At 37.9% G+C, this 21,150-nt stretch overlaps 1 protein-coding gene and 1 non-coding gene across 5 annotated transcripts in view; both read left to right on the top strand.

The window, feature by feature from the left end:
• The window catches only part of LOC113259115 (cell division cycle and apoptosis regulator protein 1), a 199,201-nt gene that overhangs the window by 103,153 nt on the left and 74,898 nt on the right, over positions 1–21,150 (top strand). The window contains exons 8-13 of one of the 4 annotated variants that reach the window (XM_057308832.1): positions 238–388; positions 732–818; positions 4,963–5,052; positions 7,225–7,362; positions 10,059–10,407; positions 16,390–18,019. In XM_057308832.1, the coding sequence (XP_057164815.1) occupies positions 238–388; positions 732–818; positions 4,963–5,052; positions 7,225–7,362; positions 10,059–10,407; positions 16,390–17,402 (1,828 nt within the window). In that variant the 3' untranslated portion in view covers positions 17,403–18,019. Of the gene's footprint in view, positions 1–237; positions 389–731; positions 819–4,962; positions 5,053–7,224; positions 7,363–10,058; positions 10,408–16,389; positions 18,020–21,150 lie in introns of those variants that run through there. The other 3 variants (XM_057308834.1, XM_057308833.1, XM_044386130.3) reach the window with 3 other exon arrangements.
• LOC113259294 (U6 spliceosomal RNA) lies at positions 15,114–15,220 on the top strand. The gene has a single exon (XR_003317542.1). It is a non-coding gene; the product is annotated as a U6 spliceosomal RNA (small nuclear RNA).

The following is a 21,150-nucleotide window of genomic DNA, read 5'->3' as shown; positions in this document are numbered from 1 at the left end:
CAGTTTATTTGGATTTACAGTCTTGAACAAACATTTTCATTAAAAGCTTGTTTTTATTCAAGGACAATTAGCTTTGGGTTGTTAACACTACTTAAGATAAAATAAGTAATAAAATAGATACGTTAAAATCAGTTCAGTAGTCGTTTGTACTTCTAAAGTTACAGGGATCTGAAATGTTCGGTCTGAGGTATTGGCCTTGCTTTACCAGTTCATTCCCTTCTGATTACCATCTTACAGTCGTACCTGTACATGCCAAGGAATTGATCCAGAGACTTGCGGAGCTTCGTTCTCTTTTGGCTGTTCATGGAGTATGTATTTCAATGGATGTAAATTTGGTAGAAGCCCAAGCCCCAGAAGATTTAGAATTGATCCAAGCTCTCCCTTACACGTAAGTGTCCTTTTTTACTTTTCAGTTACACAATGAATTTATTTATAAGTACATTCCTTAAAATATTTTCTAAATAGTAAAAGATTTCAATATTTTAAAATAGTGGGAAAAAAACTAAGAAAATATATATATAAGTAAATAGTTTAAAATTCTCAATAAATTAGGTAAAGTCTTTAACTACCAACCCAAATTCCAACTGTCCCTGGTTCCCTCCTCCTTCTCCCCTAACCCCAGAGGAAGTCATTGTTAAAAGAACCTAGAATTTTATACCCAGCCAAAGTAGGAAGAATAAATAAAGCCATTTGCCAACATTTCAAAGACTCAGAAAGTTTACTACCCACAGAACTACTATGAAAGAATTACTAAAGGACGTAATCCAGAAAGAAGATATATGAAACCGGAACCAATCTGTCCGGGACACGAGGCCATGGTGAGCAAAGAAATTAGTCAACCTTACTGTTAAGTTTAAATAAGTGGAGTACTTACATTTTTTTAATTAAAATAACAACCGATAAGTATAATTCCATACTCTTATCAACTCAAGGGTGGGTAGACACTGGGAGGGGGATGGGGCACCTATAGGAACTAAGTGTGGTGATGTTTTATGCTGTTTGGAGTGGGGAGAATTTAGGTACTAAGATCAGTGTTTTTCAAACTTTGAGCTGTGACCAAGAATAAAAAACATTTTATATTACAAACTGCTGTACAATAGGTATATTTAAGTAAATAATTAAAATAAAACCATCAGAAAATAATATTTCATCTTCTATGTAAGAGAAGATATTAAAATATTAAAAAGTTAATATCCAGTCTAGCTTTTGCTGAAGATCACTGATTCACTATAATATTTTTTCTAAAATTTCATTTTTCTTTTTTTAAATGTTAGTTATTACCTACTAAACTGATTTCATGGCCCATGAATGAGTCATGACCCACAGCTTGGAAAACACTGCTCTAGATGTTTTCAGAAAAACATATATTTGAGAGAGAAAGTGTATGTTTTAAGATTTTTTAGATGAATAGAAACAGAATTTTTAACATTTCGAAATAGTTGTGGGGGAAAAATCTTTAAAAAGAAGACAATCTGAAAGGATTTTTAAAAATCATTAGAATGCAAGATAAATAGGAAACACAAAATAAAACAGCAGGAATGAATCCAATTATATCTGTAATACAATGAATATAACATCTTTCAAGAAACTCAGAATTAATAATGATCCCTTTACAGAGATAATCAGAATTATTCAGCATTTTCTTGAGTTGCCATCTACTGCAATTAAACAAGGAAATGATTCCAGAGAGAACTATCATTCGCAAATCAAGGACCTTAGAAGAAATCTAATAAGTATGTTAGGGGCGCCTGGCTGTCTCAGTCAGTAGATTGTGCAACTCTTGATCTTGGGGTCACGAGTTTAAGCCCCGTGTTAGGTGTAGAGCTTACCTTAAAAAAAAAGGAAGTGTATTAGAACTTTAGGGAGAAAACTTTAAAAATTTAGTAAAGGACATATAAAACACCTGATCATGAAAAGGTGCTATATTCAACCATAAGAACACTTGATAATGTGATGTGTCCTTCTCCCTTAAAATTAATAAGTTAGGTTTTCTTTCCAAATATTATATGATGAAACTACCAGTATATAAATATATTAGTAATATTGACATGACTGTTAAATTTTTATTCTACAATAGAATAATAATTAATGAGTATGAGATCAGTTTTTGTTGATGAGCATTTTAAATATTGAATAACATTTATATAGTGCTTATAATACAGAAAGAAGCATTTCTCATTACAGAAACTGACAGAAGGCCAGTGTGAAGCTCAGCAGGCAAGGGAGAGTAAGGTGAATGCAGTGGCCTTGTGAGCGATGTCAAACATTTTGGAAGGTCGTTGAAGGGTTTTAATGAAAATGATACAATTACACTTGTCTGTGAAAGAGATCTCTCTGGTTTCTCTTTGAATAATGGATTGGAGTTGGTAAAGAGTGTGTTTAGCAAGATGAGATAGACTTAAAAATAGTCCAGAGAAGGGATAATTGTGACTTGGAATATGGTTGTGACAGAGGAAATGGTGGGCAGTGGTTAGTCTGGAAAAGTTTTAATTATTAGATGGTAGTGCTGTTGCTCGATAGAAGGTACATGGAAATAGAACCCAGTTTCAAAAGGGCAGATTATGAAATCATTTTGGAGCCTCTAGATTAGAGACTGCTATAAAATTCAAGTGGGAATGTCAGGTCAATAATAAGAATCTGGGGGCACCTGGATGGCTCAGTCAGTAGAGCGTCGGACTCTTGGTTTCGGCTCAGGTCGTGATCTCATGGGTCTTGAAATCGAACCCCCGTCAGGCTCCACACTCAGCAGGGAGTCTGCTGGAAGATTGTCTCCCTCAGCCTCTTCCCCCCACTCACGTCCTCTCTCTCTTTCTCTTTCAAATGAATAAATCTTAAATAATAAGAAAAAAGAGAAGAATCCGAAGCTCAAGTGTGATTTGTGGTCCAGGTAGTAATTGTAGCCACAGATGTGGGTATATGACAGTCCTCGGGATGAGGTATAGGAAGAAACGAGCAGAGGAATGTAGGCTTGAGCCCCAACAGGTAAAGATCTGAAAAGAAGAACCCTCTATATCTGACACCCACATTCGTTCTAATGAAAGAATTAGAAAATCAAAATTTTTACATTATGTATAATGAGACTTAAATTTGTAAAATGATACCAGTGGTCAGCTTTGCAAGCTTTATTTTATTTTTTTTCAACGTGCCTACTTTATTTCAACATTTCTACAGTATAAATGAGATACTTCATGATGACCAATTACTTAGTCTGGCTTTTGATACCAGATGATTCGTAATCTCCTAGTCGTAAAACACAGTTACCTACTCCACCTAAATATTTCAGGTATTAGAAAACATAATCAAAAATCAAAATCTTTTCAGTAGGTACTTAAATCACAATTGTTGTTTTCTCCAAATAAATGAAATAATTAATGGGTGAGTATATCCAGGAAGTGTTTTTAAAGTAGGGTCCTGACTTTCCTGACTGTATTTATGAAACTATATTAAGTATCAGATACATAAGTAAAACAGACGAAAGGTACACAGTAATCTATATATAGACCTGATATGCATAAATTTCTTTTTCAATGAAAGCATCAACCTAAATCATCAGGACACCAAAGGGGTTATCACTGATGCTTTAGGGTTGCCCAAATTGGGTTTGTTAAATGCACTCCAGATTTAACTTCCTGCATCTACATCGTGTGTGGCTTTGGCTTTATTAATAATCTGATGCATATCAGAAGTGAACTAATACACGTGAAGTTCTTCTTTCTGTATCCTTGGCATCCACCAAATCTCAAATGAAGCAGAAGCATCGAGCCTTCTTCAGTCTCTCCTTCACCCTTACTCCCAGTTGCCCTTCAGTGGTCTTCCGTGGATGTGACTGACCACTTATCAAGTCTTTGATTGATTTAGGATACAATCCTTTCTCAAAAATTACCACAGTGGGGGCGCCTGGGTGGCACAGCGGTTAAGCGCCTGCCTTCGGCTCAGGGCGTGATCCCGGCGTTATGGGATTGAGCCCCACATCAGGCTCCTCCGCTATGAGCCTGCTTCTTCCTCTCCCACTCCCCCTGCTTGTGTTCCCTCTCTCGCTGGCTGTCTCTATCTCTGTCGAATAAATAAATAAAATCTTTTAAAAAAAAAATTATCGCAGTGGCCTTTCAACTGTTGTTTCCAAAGTCTGCCTTATCTGCTGCCTATGTTATACTGTCTTCAGTGACTTTTTTTAAGATTGATTGATTGATTGTTTGATTTTAGAGAAGGAAACAGAGCGTGACAGGATAGGGGAGAGTCTCAAGCTGTCTTAGCTCTGAGATGGGAGCCCAACTCGGGGCTCAAACTCACAACCTTGAGATCATGACCTGACCTGAAACTTCAGTGAGATTTTGAATAGAGACATTTGTCATGACTGTTCTCCTTGAAAAAGAAGGTCTCATATGTTTCTACTATGAGTAGCAATCCGGATTCTTTTTATGGTGTCCCACTACGTCTTCCACGATTTGTAGCCGTTTTAAGGTGAGACAGAAAACACTAGTTTTAGACAATCGGTTGCCCACTTATCTGTATTTGAAGCTGTTAGCACAGGACCTGATATATAGTATGCGCCTTATGTTCGTTGTTCCCCCACTTCTGTTATAGACACTTGTTGCGCTGTGTCAGAGTTCTTTACTTCAGCATCTCCTCTTGCCACTAGGAGCCCTGTCTCCATTTATTTCAGGTGCCCAGTACTACTAAAATAGGGTTCTTCTACAACAGCACTTTACCTCTAACACCATTTAGATTTCTAATTAGCTTATAACATAGAAGTTGAATTTCAGAAACTCAATTAAAGCATAACAATGACCAGTAGTTCAGATTTTTGGAGAAACAATCCATGTGATTTTCTGTGGTAGCTCTTTTATTAGGGTAAGTATGAGTTCTGCATCACCCACACATCAGCAATGATTTATGATTCGTTTTCCTACCTAAAACTCCTGTCATTATGAAACAACTTTTATGGACTGTCTTTTCCTGTAGGAAAAAAACCTTGAAGATAATTTACAGAGTTTGGCTACACGATTAGCTCCAGTCTATAAGCAGTATGCTCCAGTTGCTTACCAAAACCAGGTACGTGTTGCGACCATATACAGTGCTCTTACACATCGTTGAAATTTCTATATAAGCAACATCATTGTTAATAGAAAACCTTCAGATTTGAACTTGAGTGTGTATCTGTTTTTACAGAACAGCTTAAAAAAATTATCCAGCCTGGATGTGCCAGGCTGGCTCAGTCGGTAGAGCATGCGACTCTTGATCCTTGGGGTCGTGAGTTTGGGGCCCATACTGGGTGTAGATATTTCTTTAAAAATATATTTTTTTTAAGTTTAAAAAGTTATCTAGCCTTGTTTTTAAAAGACTTCCTATCAGGACAATTGAATTAGAACTTCAGAGTGACAGAATTGTGATTAACTCTAGAAATATAATTTGTAAAACAGGAATGCATGATTGGTTCAACACAAGAAAATCAGTTAGTGTAGTATACTAACTACATTAATAGAACAAACAACAAAAAACACATGATCTTCCTATAAATAGAATACATTTCACAAAATCCAACACTTCGCTGATAAAAACAGTTAACAAAATAGCAATAGAAGGGAATTGCCTCAGCCTGATAACGGACATCTGCAAAAACCCACAGATAATATCATAATTACGATAAAAGACTAAAAAAATTTTTGCTTAATACCTGGAACAAGACAATGTCTACTCGCCATTTCTATTAAACATTTTGCTAGAGGTTCTATTAACAAGTTGAAGAAATTCAGGGGTGCCTGGGTGGCACAGCGGTTAAGCGTCTGCCTTCGGCTCAGGGCGTGATCCTGGCGTTCTGGGATCAAGCCCCACATCAGGCTCCTCCGCTGGGAGCCTGCTTCTTCCTCTCCCACTCCCCCTGCTTGTGTTCCCTCTCTCTCTGGCTGTCTCTATCTCTGTCGAATAAATAAACAAAATCTTTAAAAACAAGTTGAAGAAATTCAGAGTAAAAAAGGAGATAAAGTGATCTCTGCTACCCAGTGGTATGATCCTATATATGGAAACTACTGAGGGTTACACATACATACACACCCACTCTTAGAGCTAATAAATGAATTTAGCAAGGTTTCAGGATACAAGATCAATACGCAAAGTCATTGTTTTTCTATATACTAGCAATAGACAATCCAAAAACAAAAATAAGGAAAAATAGGTTGTCAAAATTTCTAAATTTTGTGCTTCAAAGGACATCAAGAAAATAAATGAGGGGTGGGGGAAATGAGATGATGGTCAGGGGGTACAAGCTCCCAGCCATAAGATAAATAAGACTTGGTCATCTGTTGCACAGCCTGGGAACGATAATTAACAATACTGTGTCATAGACTTAAAAGTTTTTAAGAGATCTTAAATGTTAGCATGACAAACACAAAATAATCCTCACTACGTGAAGGGATTGAGATGTTAATTAACCTAATTGTGACAATCATTTTGCAATACGTACGTGTACGCAGTCATCACACGGTAGAAAATAAGTGTAAAGATCTTTTTATTTTAAACATAACCAGAGATCTGGATTTCTTTTTTTTTAATGTTTTTTTTATTATATTATATTAGTCACCATACAGTACATCCCTGGTTTCTGATGCAAAGTTCGATGATTCATTAGTTGCGTATAACACCCAGTGCACCATGCAATACGTGCCCTCCTTACTACCCATCACCGGTCTATCCCGTTCCCCCACCCCCCTCCACTCTGAGGCCCTCAGTTTGTTTCCCAGAGTCCATAGATCTGGATTTCTTAAATCTTTATTTCTGTTATCATGAATAACATGCTGTTAATTGCCGACTTTTCGTTTTAAAAGAGTCATAAATTCACTTTCTGTATAGACTCATGTACATATGTGTATACGTTTACCTACTTTCTGTAGACACTGAAAACTCTTCACATGTGCTTCATGCACTGTAGTCGTCCATCTTCCTCCTGAGATAATTTAGACTTGGTCCGCTCATTTATTCACCTCCAGCACGTATTGTCATCAGCCTACCATTAGTCACCGCCGTCACTGTCATTTTACTTGATATCCTCCCAAACTCTTCTTCCCGAATGTTACTGAACTACACGGCTACTTGACCACACTATAGTCAGAAATCTGACATTACAAATGTAATTAGTTTAAGAACTTGGTGAAGAGGTGGTTTTTACTCTTTACTAAAGGTGATTCTTTCTGGCTCTTACAACTGTGTGTCATACATTCGTCTTTTTAGGTAGAATATGAGCATGTTGCCCGAGAATGTCGGCTTGGGAGCAAAGAAGGTCGTCCTTTCTCTGGTGTTACTGCTTGCCTAGACTTCTGTGCCCATCCCCACAGGGACATTCACAACATGAACAATGGAAGCACTGTGGTATGTACCCGCGTGGCTTTTGATTCTAAACGATCCATTCGCTGTGTGCTTAGGCTGAGGTCTTGAAATATGATGATCGTGAAAAATCCTGTTTTATGGTCTGTCCCACATAATATATAATATCAGTGGTGTTTAAGTTATTGTCGATAGACTTGCACGGAGTGACAGAACTGGCCTTAAATATTTTGTTACAAGTCTTGAATTATTGTGATGTGTTTGTTAGGAGGTAGGAGTACAGTTCTATGCCATCAAACTGGTAGGTAGGAAGTTAAGCAGCTTACTGCTTTTCGTTTTTGTTTTTTGCCTTCTGTGTACTTCAGGGTTTTTGTGAAGGGACTATGCCAAATGTATCATTTTTGTGTGTGTGTGTGCATGTTTGTTCTTAATGCCAGTATATATGTATAAAGTTAGATTAATATTCCAGAATTGTCAGAAATACTTCCATTTAGTTGTACACACTTAGGTTTACAGCCACGAAAAGAATTACACACCCGTAGCGTGATGTCAATCAAGAGATATTTAAATGAGGTCAAAGACCCTGTGGAGAATCGTGCAATAGTCCTTTTGTAAGTAGAAGGGGTTTGCTTCAAGTAACTGTCTTCTCACCTGGTAAAACATACCACTCTATTCTTCACTGCACCAGTCTGCTTGGTTGGCCCCGAATAAGAAAGATAGCCACAGGCCGCTAAGGTACACAGTCCAGTCCATCAAAAGGCAGCCTTCCTTTCTTGTCTGGCCAGTAAAGTCTATGAGTGATTAAGGAGCCTTTTTTTTCTTTTTTCTTAATCATTCTTCTCCACCGTTGTTGACTGTAGCCTTTGAGATCAATGTTATTTTCAGATGGTGAAATATTATAAACCTGTCCGGACGATTCTTAGCCGGAGTGTAGTTCATGGTCATTGCTTGGCTAGTGCATTTTACCTGATTTGCTTCGTTATAAACTATCTGTGATCGGGCTGAATTAGGTTCAGAATCAAACTAAATTTTGGTTTCGCTTCTCTTATGCTTCTCTTATCTATTATTCAGTGCTGCCTCTTCTCCAGTGCTCTGTTGTTCATGCCAAGAGGCTTGTACCCAGAACTTGACATAACTCCAAATTTCCCCATCTCTGAAACCCTGAGTTCTTCAAATTCGGCTGCCAACTCTTTTCACCCTGTCTGCTGCCTCAGTCCTTCTAATTATGCTCCTCAGATCTAGTCCTTGTCCCCTTCTTAGTCTCCTTGTGAACACATAAACTGATGAAAGTAAACATTTATTGCTGGAAGAGTCTAATTTTTAACATGGTTACTTTAAAATTACTGACAAATAACACTCAAGAGAATTCAGTATTTCAAGTCTTGCTGGTAAATGTGACTGTAAATATTGAGAAAATAGTGTGATTTTAAAAACTTTACGTTTAGCTTACTTTCCCATCTGTAGTCATCAAGTCTTATCAACCTTACAATCAGGCAGTTATATTTCTTTCCAGCCTACTGTCTTAGAAAGAGCCCTTAGCTCTAGGAGAAATGTTTTTAATAAAAATAAGGAAACCATTAGATATATTTTTGGTGGCTCTTTAATGACCCTTGAAAATTAATTACCACTAAGATACTAATCTATGAAGAAAAATATTAATATTAGGCATCAAAGTCAGGAATTTCCTGTATGTAGTTCTGTAGTTTTATTTCTCTACAATGAATAAAAACAACTTTTAAAGTAAGGAGAAAAACTGTGACAGGTTATATTCAAGACAGAATTTTCTTCAGATGTCTTACTTCACATGCAAAAGAAAAGTAGGTAACTTCTTGGTATGTTCCTAACCAGAATAGAAGCAACATGAAGCAGAAAGAGAAAATAGATCAAAGTGAAAGTTTAATTTTTAAAAACTATTAGAATTTTTAAAAACAAATAATTTTTTAAAATAATAGAAAATCAATTTAAAAATAAAACTATTAGCATGTAAGTCCTGCTAGAGAGAGAAATGTCTTGTGCTTCCTTTACTTCATTAATATCTGTTCAGTTCATTTAGTGAAGAAAAAATCACCCTGACGTGGGGGGGGGGTTGCAGAAAAAAATACCTATATATCTATAGATAAATTCCACTTATAAACAGAAGTGAAAAAATCCTGAAGGAAAACAGAGCAAATTAGAAAATTCTTCATAATTAATCCCCCTCTACCCAAAGAATGTGACATTATTTAAGAAACAGGGAAATATATAGGCTAAAATAATGTCTTCTTAATAGTTAGTATTTGATATGAACACTGGGCAATCCAGTTGATATTCCCTAACTTAGGCAATGAAGTAAAATGGAACGTAACAAAAGCCTTAATATTTAAAATATAGGAGTTTTGCGGTGCCTGGCTGGCTAGTTGGAACAGCATGTGACTCTTGATCTCGGTGTCGTGAGTTTGAGTCCCACATTGGGGATAGAGGTTACTCTTTAAAAATACTATAAAGTGCATAACGTGTATAATATCATTGACTTACAAAATCAACTCAAAATTATACTGGTCTGCTTACAAACAGTTGATAAATTACTAGAATTGATGCGTGTTGAGTGACTTGATACATATTATTTATCCAAAATCACTATACCAGCTGTAATCAATGGAAAACTGAATGGGAATACAGATCCTTTTGACAATGGCAACAGTTAGAAGGTAGAAATAACGATGTGACTGTGCAGGACCTATTTCCTGTTTTCTTTCTGTCAGGTTTGTACTTTAACACGAGAAGATAACCGCTCCTTGGGGGTTATCCCTCAGGATGAGCAGCTGCATGTGCTTCCGCTCTACAAACTCTCAGACACAGATGAGTTTGGCTCTAGTGAAGGAATGGAAGCCAAGATCCAATCTGGGGCCATTGAGGTGCTCGCACCCCGCCGCAAAAAAAGAATGCGTTTTACTCAGCCAGTTCCTCGTTCTGGGAAGAAGAGGGCAGCCATGATGACAGAAGTTCTCGCACATAAGATAAGAGCTGTGGAGAAGAAATTCATTCCTCGGATCAAGCGCAAGAATAACTCGACCACAAACAATAGCAAGGCATCATCGCTGCCGCTTTTAGGTGAGGCCTGTGGACACTGCTGAGTTTCTGTGCATAACTTCCATTGGCCAAAGGGTTGGGACTTGCCTTTGCACCTTATTTCCCCTCTCCTTTATCTTTGCTGCTCTCTTAGGAATGAGGGATTCTGGGAAGAAAAGAAAAAAAGGAAGACGAACCCAACTTCAGATCAGATATCAATTCAGTTAGACAATCCTTCTTAACTCTCCTTTGTTTTTAATACCGGTTGGTTTAGAAAATAAGACACTGACTGCATTCACGTACACAATTTCTCCGTACTTGCCAAAACTCAAAGTCATCCAGAAAGTGGCCCATCAGTATTTCTTGGTATTTTTTTTTTCTATTTATGGTTTTTTTGTTTGTTTGTTTGTTTTGTTTTTTTTAAACACGTTTTTATTGTTTTTTCCCCATCTGTTTTGAAGCCCGACTCCTCCTCCTTGTCATACGTGAAATGCCGTCACTTCCTTGAAGTCCTCCTCAGTCATGTTTAGCATCAATTTAAGTAAGGCAGTCAACAGGTATTACCGACCATCCCTTTGTGTGGTTGTGGGTGTTGGAAATATAGCGGTGAAAGAGGAGACGGAGTGCTGTGCAAGAATACCATTTGAATATGGTTGTCAGAGAATGATTTGCTGGGAATGAGGCGTTTGAGTCAAGGCCCCAAAGCAATGAGAATCATGAGTGTTTTTATTTGGAGAAATAGCATTTCAGGCAGAGTAAATGGCAAATGTAAAGGTCAGGAGGCAAGAATTTGCCTGGAATACTTGAGGCAAGCAAGGAGGCCAGTGGGGCTGAAGCAAGTATGAAATGGGGAGAAGAGTAGGAGATAGATCAGAGAGGGAAGAGGGGTGTCTGAGCTTTTCATCCCAGGCTTTGTTGACTGCTGTAAAGACATCGGCTTTTATTGAGTGAGAGGTAGGTTACTGAATATTTCAGAATCGAGGACTTAGGGCACCTGGCTGGTTCAGTTGGTGGAGAGTGTGACCCTTTACCTCAGGGTTTTAAGTTCGAGCCCCACCTTGGGTGTAGAGATTATATAAAAAAATGAAAGCTTAAAAAAAAAAAAAAAAAAGGAATAGAGAAGAACTATAACCTGACTCAAATCTAACATTCTACTTAGTGGATTGAAAGTGAAAACAGTAGACAGAAAACAGAAAAATAGGCTGATGGTACAGAGGCCATCCTAACAGCTCAGAAGGGAGGTGATGGCGCTTGGCCCAGATTGGCTAATTTGAAGGACGTGAGAAATGTCTGGTCCTGGATTTTTCAAGGTAGAGTCAACAAGATTTCTCATAAATCTGGAATGTGGACAAAAAGAAGTCTCAGTGTTTATCCTGATGTTGTTGGTCTGAAGGAACTGGAAAGATGGGGAAATGACCAAAGGTCATGAGAAATGGGGAGAGAGGAATAGATTTGGAAAGATACAGAGGGAGATCAGAAGCTCACTTTTGGACATGTCAATTTCAAGACACCTGTCAGACAGCTATGACATAAACAGTTGAATAAGTGTATAGTTCCGAGAAGAAATGTAGGCTCGAGGTATGATTTAGGAAGTCAGATGTGTAGAGATGGTATTTAAAAGCCCGAGAGTGAATGAAATCACAGAGACACTAAAGGAGCTAGAAGGACAAATCCTAGGAATTTCCAGAGTGTACAGTCTTCAGAGATGAAGAACCAGCAAGAGAGACTTGGAAGGTCTGGTGAGGTGGGAGTGAAACGCCAAGAGGGTATGTAGTGTTTCAAGGAGGGAGTGATCAACCATGGCAGATGCTGCTCTGTGCCAGGCGAGATGAGGATTGAAATTTCACCATGAGTTTTGCAGGCTACAAGAGGTCCTACTTGAGCAGACTCAGTAGTGAGAATGAATGAAGTGGATTCATAGGGAAATGGGAGAGAAATGGGGAAATTCTTGTGGCTGGCTCTAAAGGGGATCAGTTGAATGCAGTGGAGTTTACAGGGCTGTGAGGTTTTTTTCTGAAATGGAAAAAATTTTTAAAGTACAAAATGAGTGACTTAATTTAATGAATCCCACTTCCCTCTTTTGCTCCCAACTTAAAACATTTAAAAATTGTTTAATTCTTTTTTAAAAATATTTATTTATTTATTTTAAAGCAGCCTCCACACCCACTGTGGAGCCCAACATGGGGCTTGAACTCACGACCCTGAGATCAAGACCTGAGCTGGAACCAAGAGTGGACCCTTAACTGACTGAGCCACCCAGGCTGCCCCTAAAATATTTTTAATACGTAATAATTCTTATTTCATCTATATCCTTATCCAGGCCCTACCCCTTCAAAATTTTTGATAACAAATTGCAGAAGTCACATCATACTATCAATTACTTCATCAGTGTGTGCCACTAAAAGAGGGAATATTTAGAACCACAATACCCAAAACAAATAAATCAAATAATGCCTTAATACCAGTCAGTGCTCAAATTGCTCCACCTGTCCTCTAAATGATTTTTCTTTTTTGACATTTGGTATGTTTAAATCGGTATCCAAACAAGGTCACACATTATGGTTAGTTGTTATGTATCCTATACCTTTTTTCATTTGAAGCTGGCTTTTCCTATTTTTTCCTTCTTCTCTGTGTTTTTTACATATAGCAGAAACCATTATCCTGTAGAGACAAATTCAGCTTCAGTTTTAAAAACACTTAACTACGGGGGCACCTGGCTGGCTCAGTAGGTAGAACGTAGGACCCTTGATCTCCGGCGAGATGGCGAGTTCAAGCCCCACATTGGATGTAGAGCTCACTAAAACAACAACAGACCAGAAAACAAAAAACACTTGTTGCGGCAGGGACACTGTCCCATTTCTACACTCTTGTTTCTTCACATCAGGAAACACAGTGTCTGATGGTATCTCTTTTTCTGATGTTAAGGCTGATCTGTGGTACAGGTGTTGTCAATGTGATTCACTGATTATAACATTCCCTATGAGCTTTTCACCTGATGGTTTTAGAAATTACTATTATGTTCTACATTCTTTATTCCATTAGGAGTAACAAACTCTACCATTCTATTTCCATTTGTTAGTTGATCTTTTAAAAAGAAGTATTGTCCTTACCGATAACTTGTTAACTCTGAGATGTGGCTCATATCAAGAAATTAGAATAAATGCTTGGCAACTTAACTTTATTCACCAGTTTTCAGAATACAAGTTAATTCCTAAGCATGTTCCAGTGTGTTCAATTTTTTTAAAATTTAGTATCATTTGATCTCGTGTTATTATTTTACAGGCAGTATTTATATTTCATTATTTATAGTTTATATTTCAGTGCATATTAAATAGGGTTTTTCCCAATTAAATATGAAAATGCTTTAAAAATCCTCAAACTGAAACCAAATATCCTCAAATTGTCCCAACTTTGCTCAGTAGAAACCCATCGTGCTGGCTTCTGAACTTTTTTGTCATGACCCTGTCTTTCATAGCTTCCTTAGCTTCTCTTCCGACGAGATGTTCTAGGCTCATCTTATATAATCCTGCCCCATATATAAATTCAGCCATCTCTCCGGGGAGTCCAAAGAAAAAAAATACACCTTGAATGTATGCTGATACTCAACATTAGAATTACAGGGTATTCCTTAACTTTGATTTTTTTATATTTGCGAGGAGAGTTGGCTTATTTGGTTTTGGAAGATAAAAGAAATGACAGTGCAGACACTTATATAACGCTAGGAAAGATTCAGTAAATAGAAGTGAAGAGGCAAGGCCGAGAGAATTAGCATTCCTTTTTGCTTCTTAGCTCCATTGTACAAATACTTAGTTTAGGTTTATTTTAAGATTCTCATGCCTGGTTCCATGCTGCCTGTAAACAGCATTCCTATCATTTTCATCTTTGTGTCATGCCCTAATCGCATCTTTACAAGCTGTGTTTTCAGTAGTATCTATCCTATTAGTAGCCTCTGCACGATATTTGCCTTATTACGCTTTGTCCTTTTGTAATCTTACCCCTAAGAATGCTTTTATTTTTTGTCTTATTTTTCTTAAGATTCTATTTATTTATTTGAGAGAGATAGCAAGAGAGCACGAGCAGCAGGGAGAGGGAGAAGCAGGCTCCCTGCTGAGCAGGGAGCCCAACATGGGGCTCAATCCCAGGACCCTGGGATCACAGCCTGAGTCAAAGGCAGACGCTTAACCCACTGAGCGACCCAGCCACCCCCATAAGAACTGTTTAAAATAGATTTATCCGTTTCAATAAAAGACTCCATACTCTTTTTTTTTTTAATTCTACCTCCCCTACCTCCCAATCCCCCAAGACTCATTACTCTTACAATCTTTCCTCTCCGTGATTTATATTCTGTTGAAAACTTCTATTATACGTGCAACCACAGATTTCTTAAGGTGCCACCCCTTGGGTTCCACGTACAAGTTCTCTTTAAAAATGAGAACTGGCGGGGCGCCTGGGTGGCGCAGTGGGTTAAGCCTATGACTCTTGATTTCAGCTCGGGTCATGATCTCAGCGTTGGGAGATCGAGTCCTGCGTCGGTCTCCACACTGGGACTGGAGCCTACTTAAGATTCTTTCTCCCTTTGCCCCTCTCTCCACCCTCCTTAAAGAAAGAGAGAGAACTGGGTCACCTGGCTGGCTTAGTCAGTGGAGCATGAGACTCTATCTCACTGTTGAAAGTTTCAGCCCCTCATTAGGTGTAGAGATTACTTAAAGAAAGAAAAGAAAAGTAAAATAAAAATGAGAATTATCATGGTGCTGGCTTCAGCAGCACATATACGGAAATTGGAACGACGCAGAGAATATTAGCACGGCCCCTGCACAAGGATGACCTACAAATTCGTGAAGTGTTCCGTGTTTTATTTGATTTACTTTTTTAAGCTTTCCGTGCTTAAAAAAAGAGAGAAAAGAATTATCCTGTCTTCAGGTAGTGTTATGTTATATTAGTTTCAGGTATACAATATATGCAGTTACTTTGAATTCGATCAGTGTTTGCTCTTATATTGTTAATTATTTCAAAACATGGCCATTTTACATTTTCTATTTCTTTTTTCTTTTTTAAGATTTTATTTATTTATTCGACAGAGATAGAGACAGCCAGCGAGAGAGGGAACACAAGCAGGGGAGTGGGAGAGAAAGAAGCAGGCTCATAGCGGAAGAGCCTGATGTGGGGCTCGATCCCACAACGCCGGGATCACGCCCTGAGCCAAAGGCAGACGCTCAACCGCTGTGCCACCCAGGCGCCCCTACGTTTTCTATTTCTTATCCTAAAATCTGCTGCTTTTACACTTCCAAGAAAAATTTTCAGTACTTCAAAACATGGAGAATGTCCTCAAGAAAAATGTGTCCATTTGATATGAAGTTTGTGTGGTTCTGTCAGAACAGATGACCCACAATGGCCAATGTGATAATAACGATCTGCCTAATTAGTGAGAAAGCGACAAAGCTTAAGTGCACTTGGTCTCGAGGGTCACGAAGGACTTATTTCAACTAAAATTTCTTCTGTGACTTCCCTTTGCCTAATAATTGAATTTGCCAGTCATGATGTTTTCTTGGTAACTACTTCTTTATTTTTACTTTCTTGAAAGTGAGATCATGCAGTACCTAAAATGTATCTAAACATCTCTTTGGGTAGAAATACTGCTCTGTACCACGATGTTCTCACCTGCATTGTATTCTGATGTATGATTTTAATACTCACTTCATAGCCAATTAGGTCCTTTCTAATCTATTACTGTTTTAAACAATGGACATCCTTCTGGCAAAATCTTTGTGCTTATTTATGTTATTTGCAAAGGGAAGAATCCTTTAAGGGAAATTTTTGGTTGAAAAAGCATACCAAACTACATGCAATCTTTAATGCCTGCTTGTGTGTTTGACTTAAAGTCAGTAGAACAAAACTGGCCAGCCTTGCCATCATCAATGTGTTCTTACATTATCCTTTGTATTTCTCTTTGAAATACTCCTTAAAGACAACTCCCAAAAGTAGTTTGTACTTATCTTCGCATTTGGTGTCCTTTTCTCCATTTAGGGAATAAAACTGAAGCCTTGCAACTTGAAATAAAAAGTGAAACTGAACCCCATTTTATCTTCAAAGGTTCGGACAACACTAAAACCTACTCACTGACCCCATCCATTCCTCACACATTGAAAGAGGCAAACATATCTGCAGGTTTCTCCTGGTCCCCTAAGACTGCATCAGCCACAACAGCTCCTTTTAAGAATGATGCATCAGGTTCGTACGGGTTTTCAGAAAGAAGCAGCAATCCCCACTGCGCGGTGCCTTCTGCGAGACACAGTGGTGCTAATGCAGCGACGGGGGAATGCACTGGAATTGCACAGCCTGGCGAAGTGGTTTCTCTTCCCACCTTGTCAACTCCCATGACGGATCCCCTGGTTTATTCTGAGCCTCCCACTGGTCCGCCCGACCCGCTACCTTCTAATCATCCGAACCAGCAACCCCCCTTGACCACCTCTCCTCATGACCCGGCGTCCTCTCTGGTGGAAGAAGATGAGCAGCATTCTGATGCAGACGAGCCTCTCTCCGACGACCCCCTGTCCGACGACCCCCTGTCACCCGCTGAGGAGAAACTGCCCCACATCGATGAGTATTGGTCAGACAGCGAGCACATCTTCTTGGATGCCAGCGTCGGCGGCGTGGCCATCGCGCCTGCTCACGGCTCCGTGCTGATCGAGTGCGCCCGGCGAGAGCTGCACGCCACCACTCCCGTCGAGCACCCCAACCGGAATCACCCCACGCGCCTCTCGCTCGTTTTCTACCAGCACAAAAACCTGAATAAGCCCCAACATGGTTTTGAACTAAACAAAATTAAGTTCGAGGCGAAAGAAGCGAAGAATAAGAAAATTAAGGCCATAGAGCAGAAAGACCAGGCAGCTAATGAGGGTCCCGAACTGTCCCCCGAAGTTAATGAATTGAACCAAATTCCTTCTCATAAAGCGTTAACATTAACCCATGACAACATTGTCACCGTGTCCCCTTATGCTCTCACACATGTTGCAGGACCCTATAACCATTGGGTCTGAGGCTTTTCTCCCCTTCTTAATGCCTTTGCTAGTGCAGTGTATTTTTTCAAGGTGCTGTTAAAAGAAAGTCATGTTGTCGTTTACTTATCTTCATCTCACCCATTTGAAGGCTGAGGTAAAAAAACAAAAAAAAAAAACAAAACAAAAATGGGGTGGGTATTTCTTAACTGTGACTATATTTTGACAATTGGTAGAAGGTGCACATTTTAAGCAAAAATAAAAGTTTTATAGTTTTAAATACATAAAGAAATGTTTTGGTTAGGTGTTAACCTTGATAGAATCACTCAGTTTGGTGCTTTAAATTAAGTCTGTTTACTATGAAACAAGAGTCATTTTTAGAGGATTTTAACTAAAGGTTCATGTGCTATGATGTAAAATCAAGACACAGTGTTAACTCTACACAGCTCCTGGTGCTTACCCACATCAACAGTTAAAAATAAGCTGCATTATTATTTCATGGTGCCATCGTTCCAACATCTTCCAATCATTGCTAGAAAATCGGCATATTCCTTTGAAATAAACCAATGAAATGTTTTCTCTCTCAAAATATCTCTCCTGTATAAAATAATTCATTATTGTTAATAATGGTTGGAGGCTGTTCATAAATTGTAAATATATATTTTAAAAGCACTTTCTATTTTTAAAAGTAACTTGAAATAGTATAGTATAAGAATCTTATTGTCTATTGTTTGTGCATATTTGCATACAAGAGAAATCATTTATTCTTGCTGTGTAGAGTTCCATCTTGTTAACTGCAATATGTATTCTAATCATGTATATGGTTTGTTTTTTTTAATGTGTTCTTTCTCATGCAAATATTAGCTACTTATATAAAATAGTTAGAACATGCAAAAATTGTTAATTTTCTCTAAAATCGGAATTAGGAAGCATATCACCAATATCGATTAACATTTTATTTGGAACTAAGTAAGAGTGGTCTCTTCTGATTTATCAAGCAACAGTGGCCCCAGTTTTACTTTCACCCCAGCTTTCTCAATATAATCATGAAAGGTTTTTCCAAAAGGAGATGGGACATTGTAGTATTCGGAAGAGTCAAATGCTTCTAAAGTTTCAAGGCGATAAAATATAAAAATTAAGTAGCAAGAACCCCGCCCATCCAGATTGCCTTATTTGTTCTCAGAGTCACTCTGGTACAGAATAAGAATAAAATTCCCGTAGAAATCTTTTGAAAACAAATCCCCTATTGTTGTCACACATCCACACATCCCAAACAGTAGGAGTGGTATTCTAAGTAAGATATTGCTCGTTAAGAGCTAATCCCAAGTAGTTTACCTAAGCATATTAGTTTTAGGGAAATAAAAACTAATCTTCTCTGGTAATTGCCTGTGTTCTAGGTAACAGGAAAATAGGCATTCCAATTATGTTAGCCCTCCCATATTTTTTCCCATTACTTATTGGCTCATTTTATAGCAAAACAAAAGGAATTGCCCAAACAAAATGTTTAGAGCAAGAAATTTCAATGAAATACTTGATTCTATTAAAATGCAGAGGTGCTATAACATTCAAAGTGTCAGATACCTTGGGAGTGTGGAAAACCTAAATAATGGTGCTTCTCCCTTGGAAATGCCATAGGAAGCCCACAACTGCTAACACTCAACAATTTTGGTGCAAAAGCAAACAGTTCCAGCAAGCTCTAAAGAAAAACTCATAACTTATATTAAAATAATATATGGTGCAAAGTATCAGTTTCAAGCTTTTGACTAATCCAAGTACAGGAATATGAAGGGATTGTATATAACAAATATCCATTGGTAGACCATCATCTTGTACAAGTAGATTTCTGCTTCTTGAATATGTAAAATAGGGTGATTCATTGACTTGTTTTAGTATTTTGTGTGCCTTAGATTTCCGTTTTAAAACATGTATATTTTTGTGAGCCTAAGGTTTCTTATACATATGAGTATATAAATAAGTGATTGTTTATTATTTCAGCTGCTTTGATAAGATATTTACTAGTATTAGACTATCAGGAATACACCCTTGTGATATTTCGTTTTAGATATTAGGCCTTAGCTCCCACTAGAAATTATCTCCTCACCAGATTTAATGAATCAAGTTTTAAAACCCTTTATCCAACCACCCATCTTCCTTCCATTCAATACTTACTGAATGTCTGCAGAATTTAAATACTAGCTTTTGTTTTTCTTTGAACTGCCACCCACAACACAGTAAACGTGAAGCATTGAAATCCTTAAAGATGCTTTTACCCGTGTTTTTTCAAAGAAACAGCAGATTTCCTTCAAAAGAATCCACGGTAGGGGTGCCTGGCTGGCTCAGTTGGTAGAGCACGCGACTCTTAATCTCAGGGTCGTGAGTTCGAGCCCCACGTTGGGTATGGAATCTACTTAAAATTGAGAAAACAAAAAGAACAAAAGAATCCATTGTAATCTATCTGGAGCAGTTCAGATCAGTGTCACTAACTTTGAGTACGTTTCTTAACAACTAAACTTGAAGCACCAGCGTTACTTAGGGGAATATTGGGATTTGTGAGGTTGGTTACAGTTGCCCAAAGCAAGTACATGAAAATATATCCCTTCTCGACTAAAGTGTTTCCATTCTGTTGTTATGATTAACACCATCGATGTCTTGCCTCAACTGATAACCCCATGGTGGGAACCACCTGTGATTCCTACTTTGTCGGACTCTACTTGATAAGTTTAAATTAACAATTTACCATCCCATTGTCTGCCCTGCGATTTTCTTTTTCTTTTTAGAAGCTCATGCTTATTCAGTGTTCTCCAGCATTGCAATTGTATGCTAGTAACACTGCTTTTAGAATGCTCTTATGAAGCAAGGAAATAAATTTGTTTGAAATGACATTTTCACTCAGCAAACTGGTCATCTAACATTATTTCTGCACTTTCTATTATGGTTTATACTGTAATGATCACCTTTTGCTTTACCTGTCTTGTAACACTCAAAATGAGTTTTTCAATATTCGGCCTTTGTGGTATGATAATTGAATTGGTAAATACATGACCCGCGAGTTAACCCAGCCTGTCCATAACGAGTTACAGATTACAAACTTACTAACTACGATGAGCTGACTATTTTAGAATCCTACAAAATATGCCGCCCTTCAAAATCCCGTATCTAACGGCTCTCAGGCCATGGTGGAAAAAAGATTTCTTCTGCTTATCAGCCTCACCTCCATCTTTCCAGTTCGTCCACAACGTACCAAATACATCATGTCATAGACCTAATTGAACTATATTATTGGAAAGTGAGGCTAGCTGAAAATGTATAGCTGTAGGTAAATTTTTGCAACACATCAGCAAAATGTTTACAGCTTAACCTTCCAACATCTTTGTTATGCAATCTGCATGTGGATGAAATAATTTAATTTGTTAAATATAGAATTTCAACTAGATGAGATCCATAAGCAATTTACTTACTTAAGACATAACCCCAATACATACTTAATTGAATGCATACCCTTGTGTAAATGAGATGACAATTCATACGAAGTAACCTACTTTCTAATGTTATTACTTCAATGGACTCAACTGATTATCATTTATTCCACAATAGCATGTATGAAAATAACCCTAAACTACTTAAGTTTACTCTTTAAAACAAATTCTATGGAGGTTTCTTATCTGGGACAAAGTTTTGACATTGCATGACAACTTCCACCAGTAGTGGGCACAGGATTTCCTTCGACAGTGCCGAGTAAATCAGTAGCTGTCATATGACTTTTAATAATATATAGCTACCTTCTATTTCA

Source organism: Ursus arctos, unplaced genomic scaffold (genome assembly GCF_023065955.2).
Source record: "Ursus arctos isolate Adak ecotype North America unplaced genomic scaffold, UrsArc2.0 scaffold_7, whole genome shotgun sequence".
Lineage (NCBI taxonomy): Eukaryota > Metazoa > Chordata > Mammalia > Carnivora > Ursidae > Ursus > Ursus arctos.
Note: the sequence above shows the minus strand (reverse complement) of the source record. Positions and strands in the feature narration are given on the sequence as shown.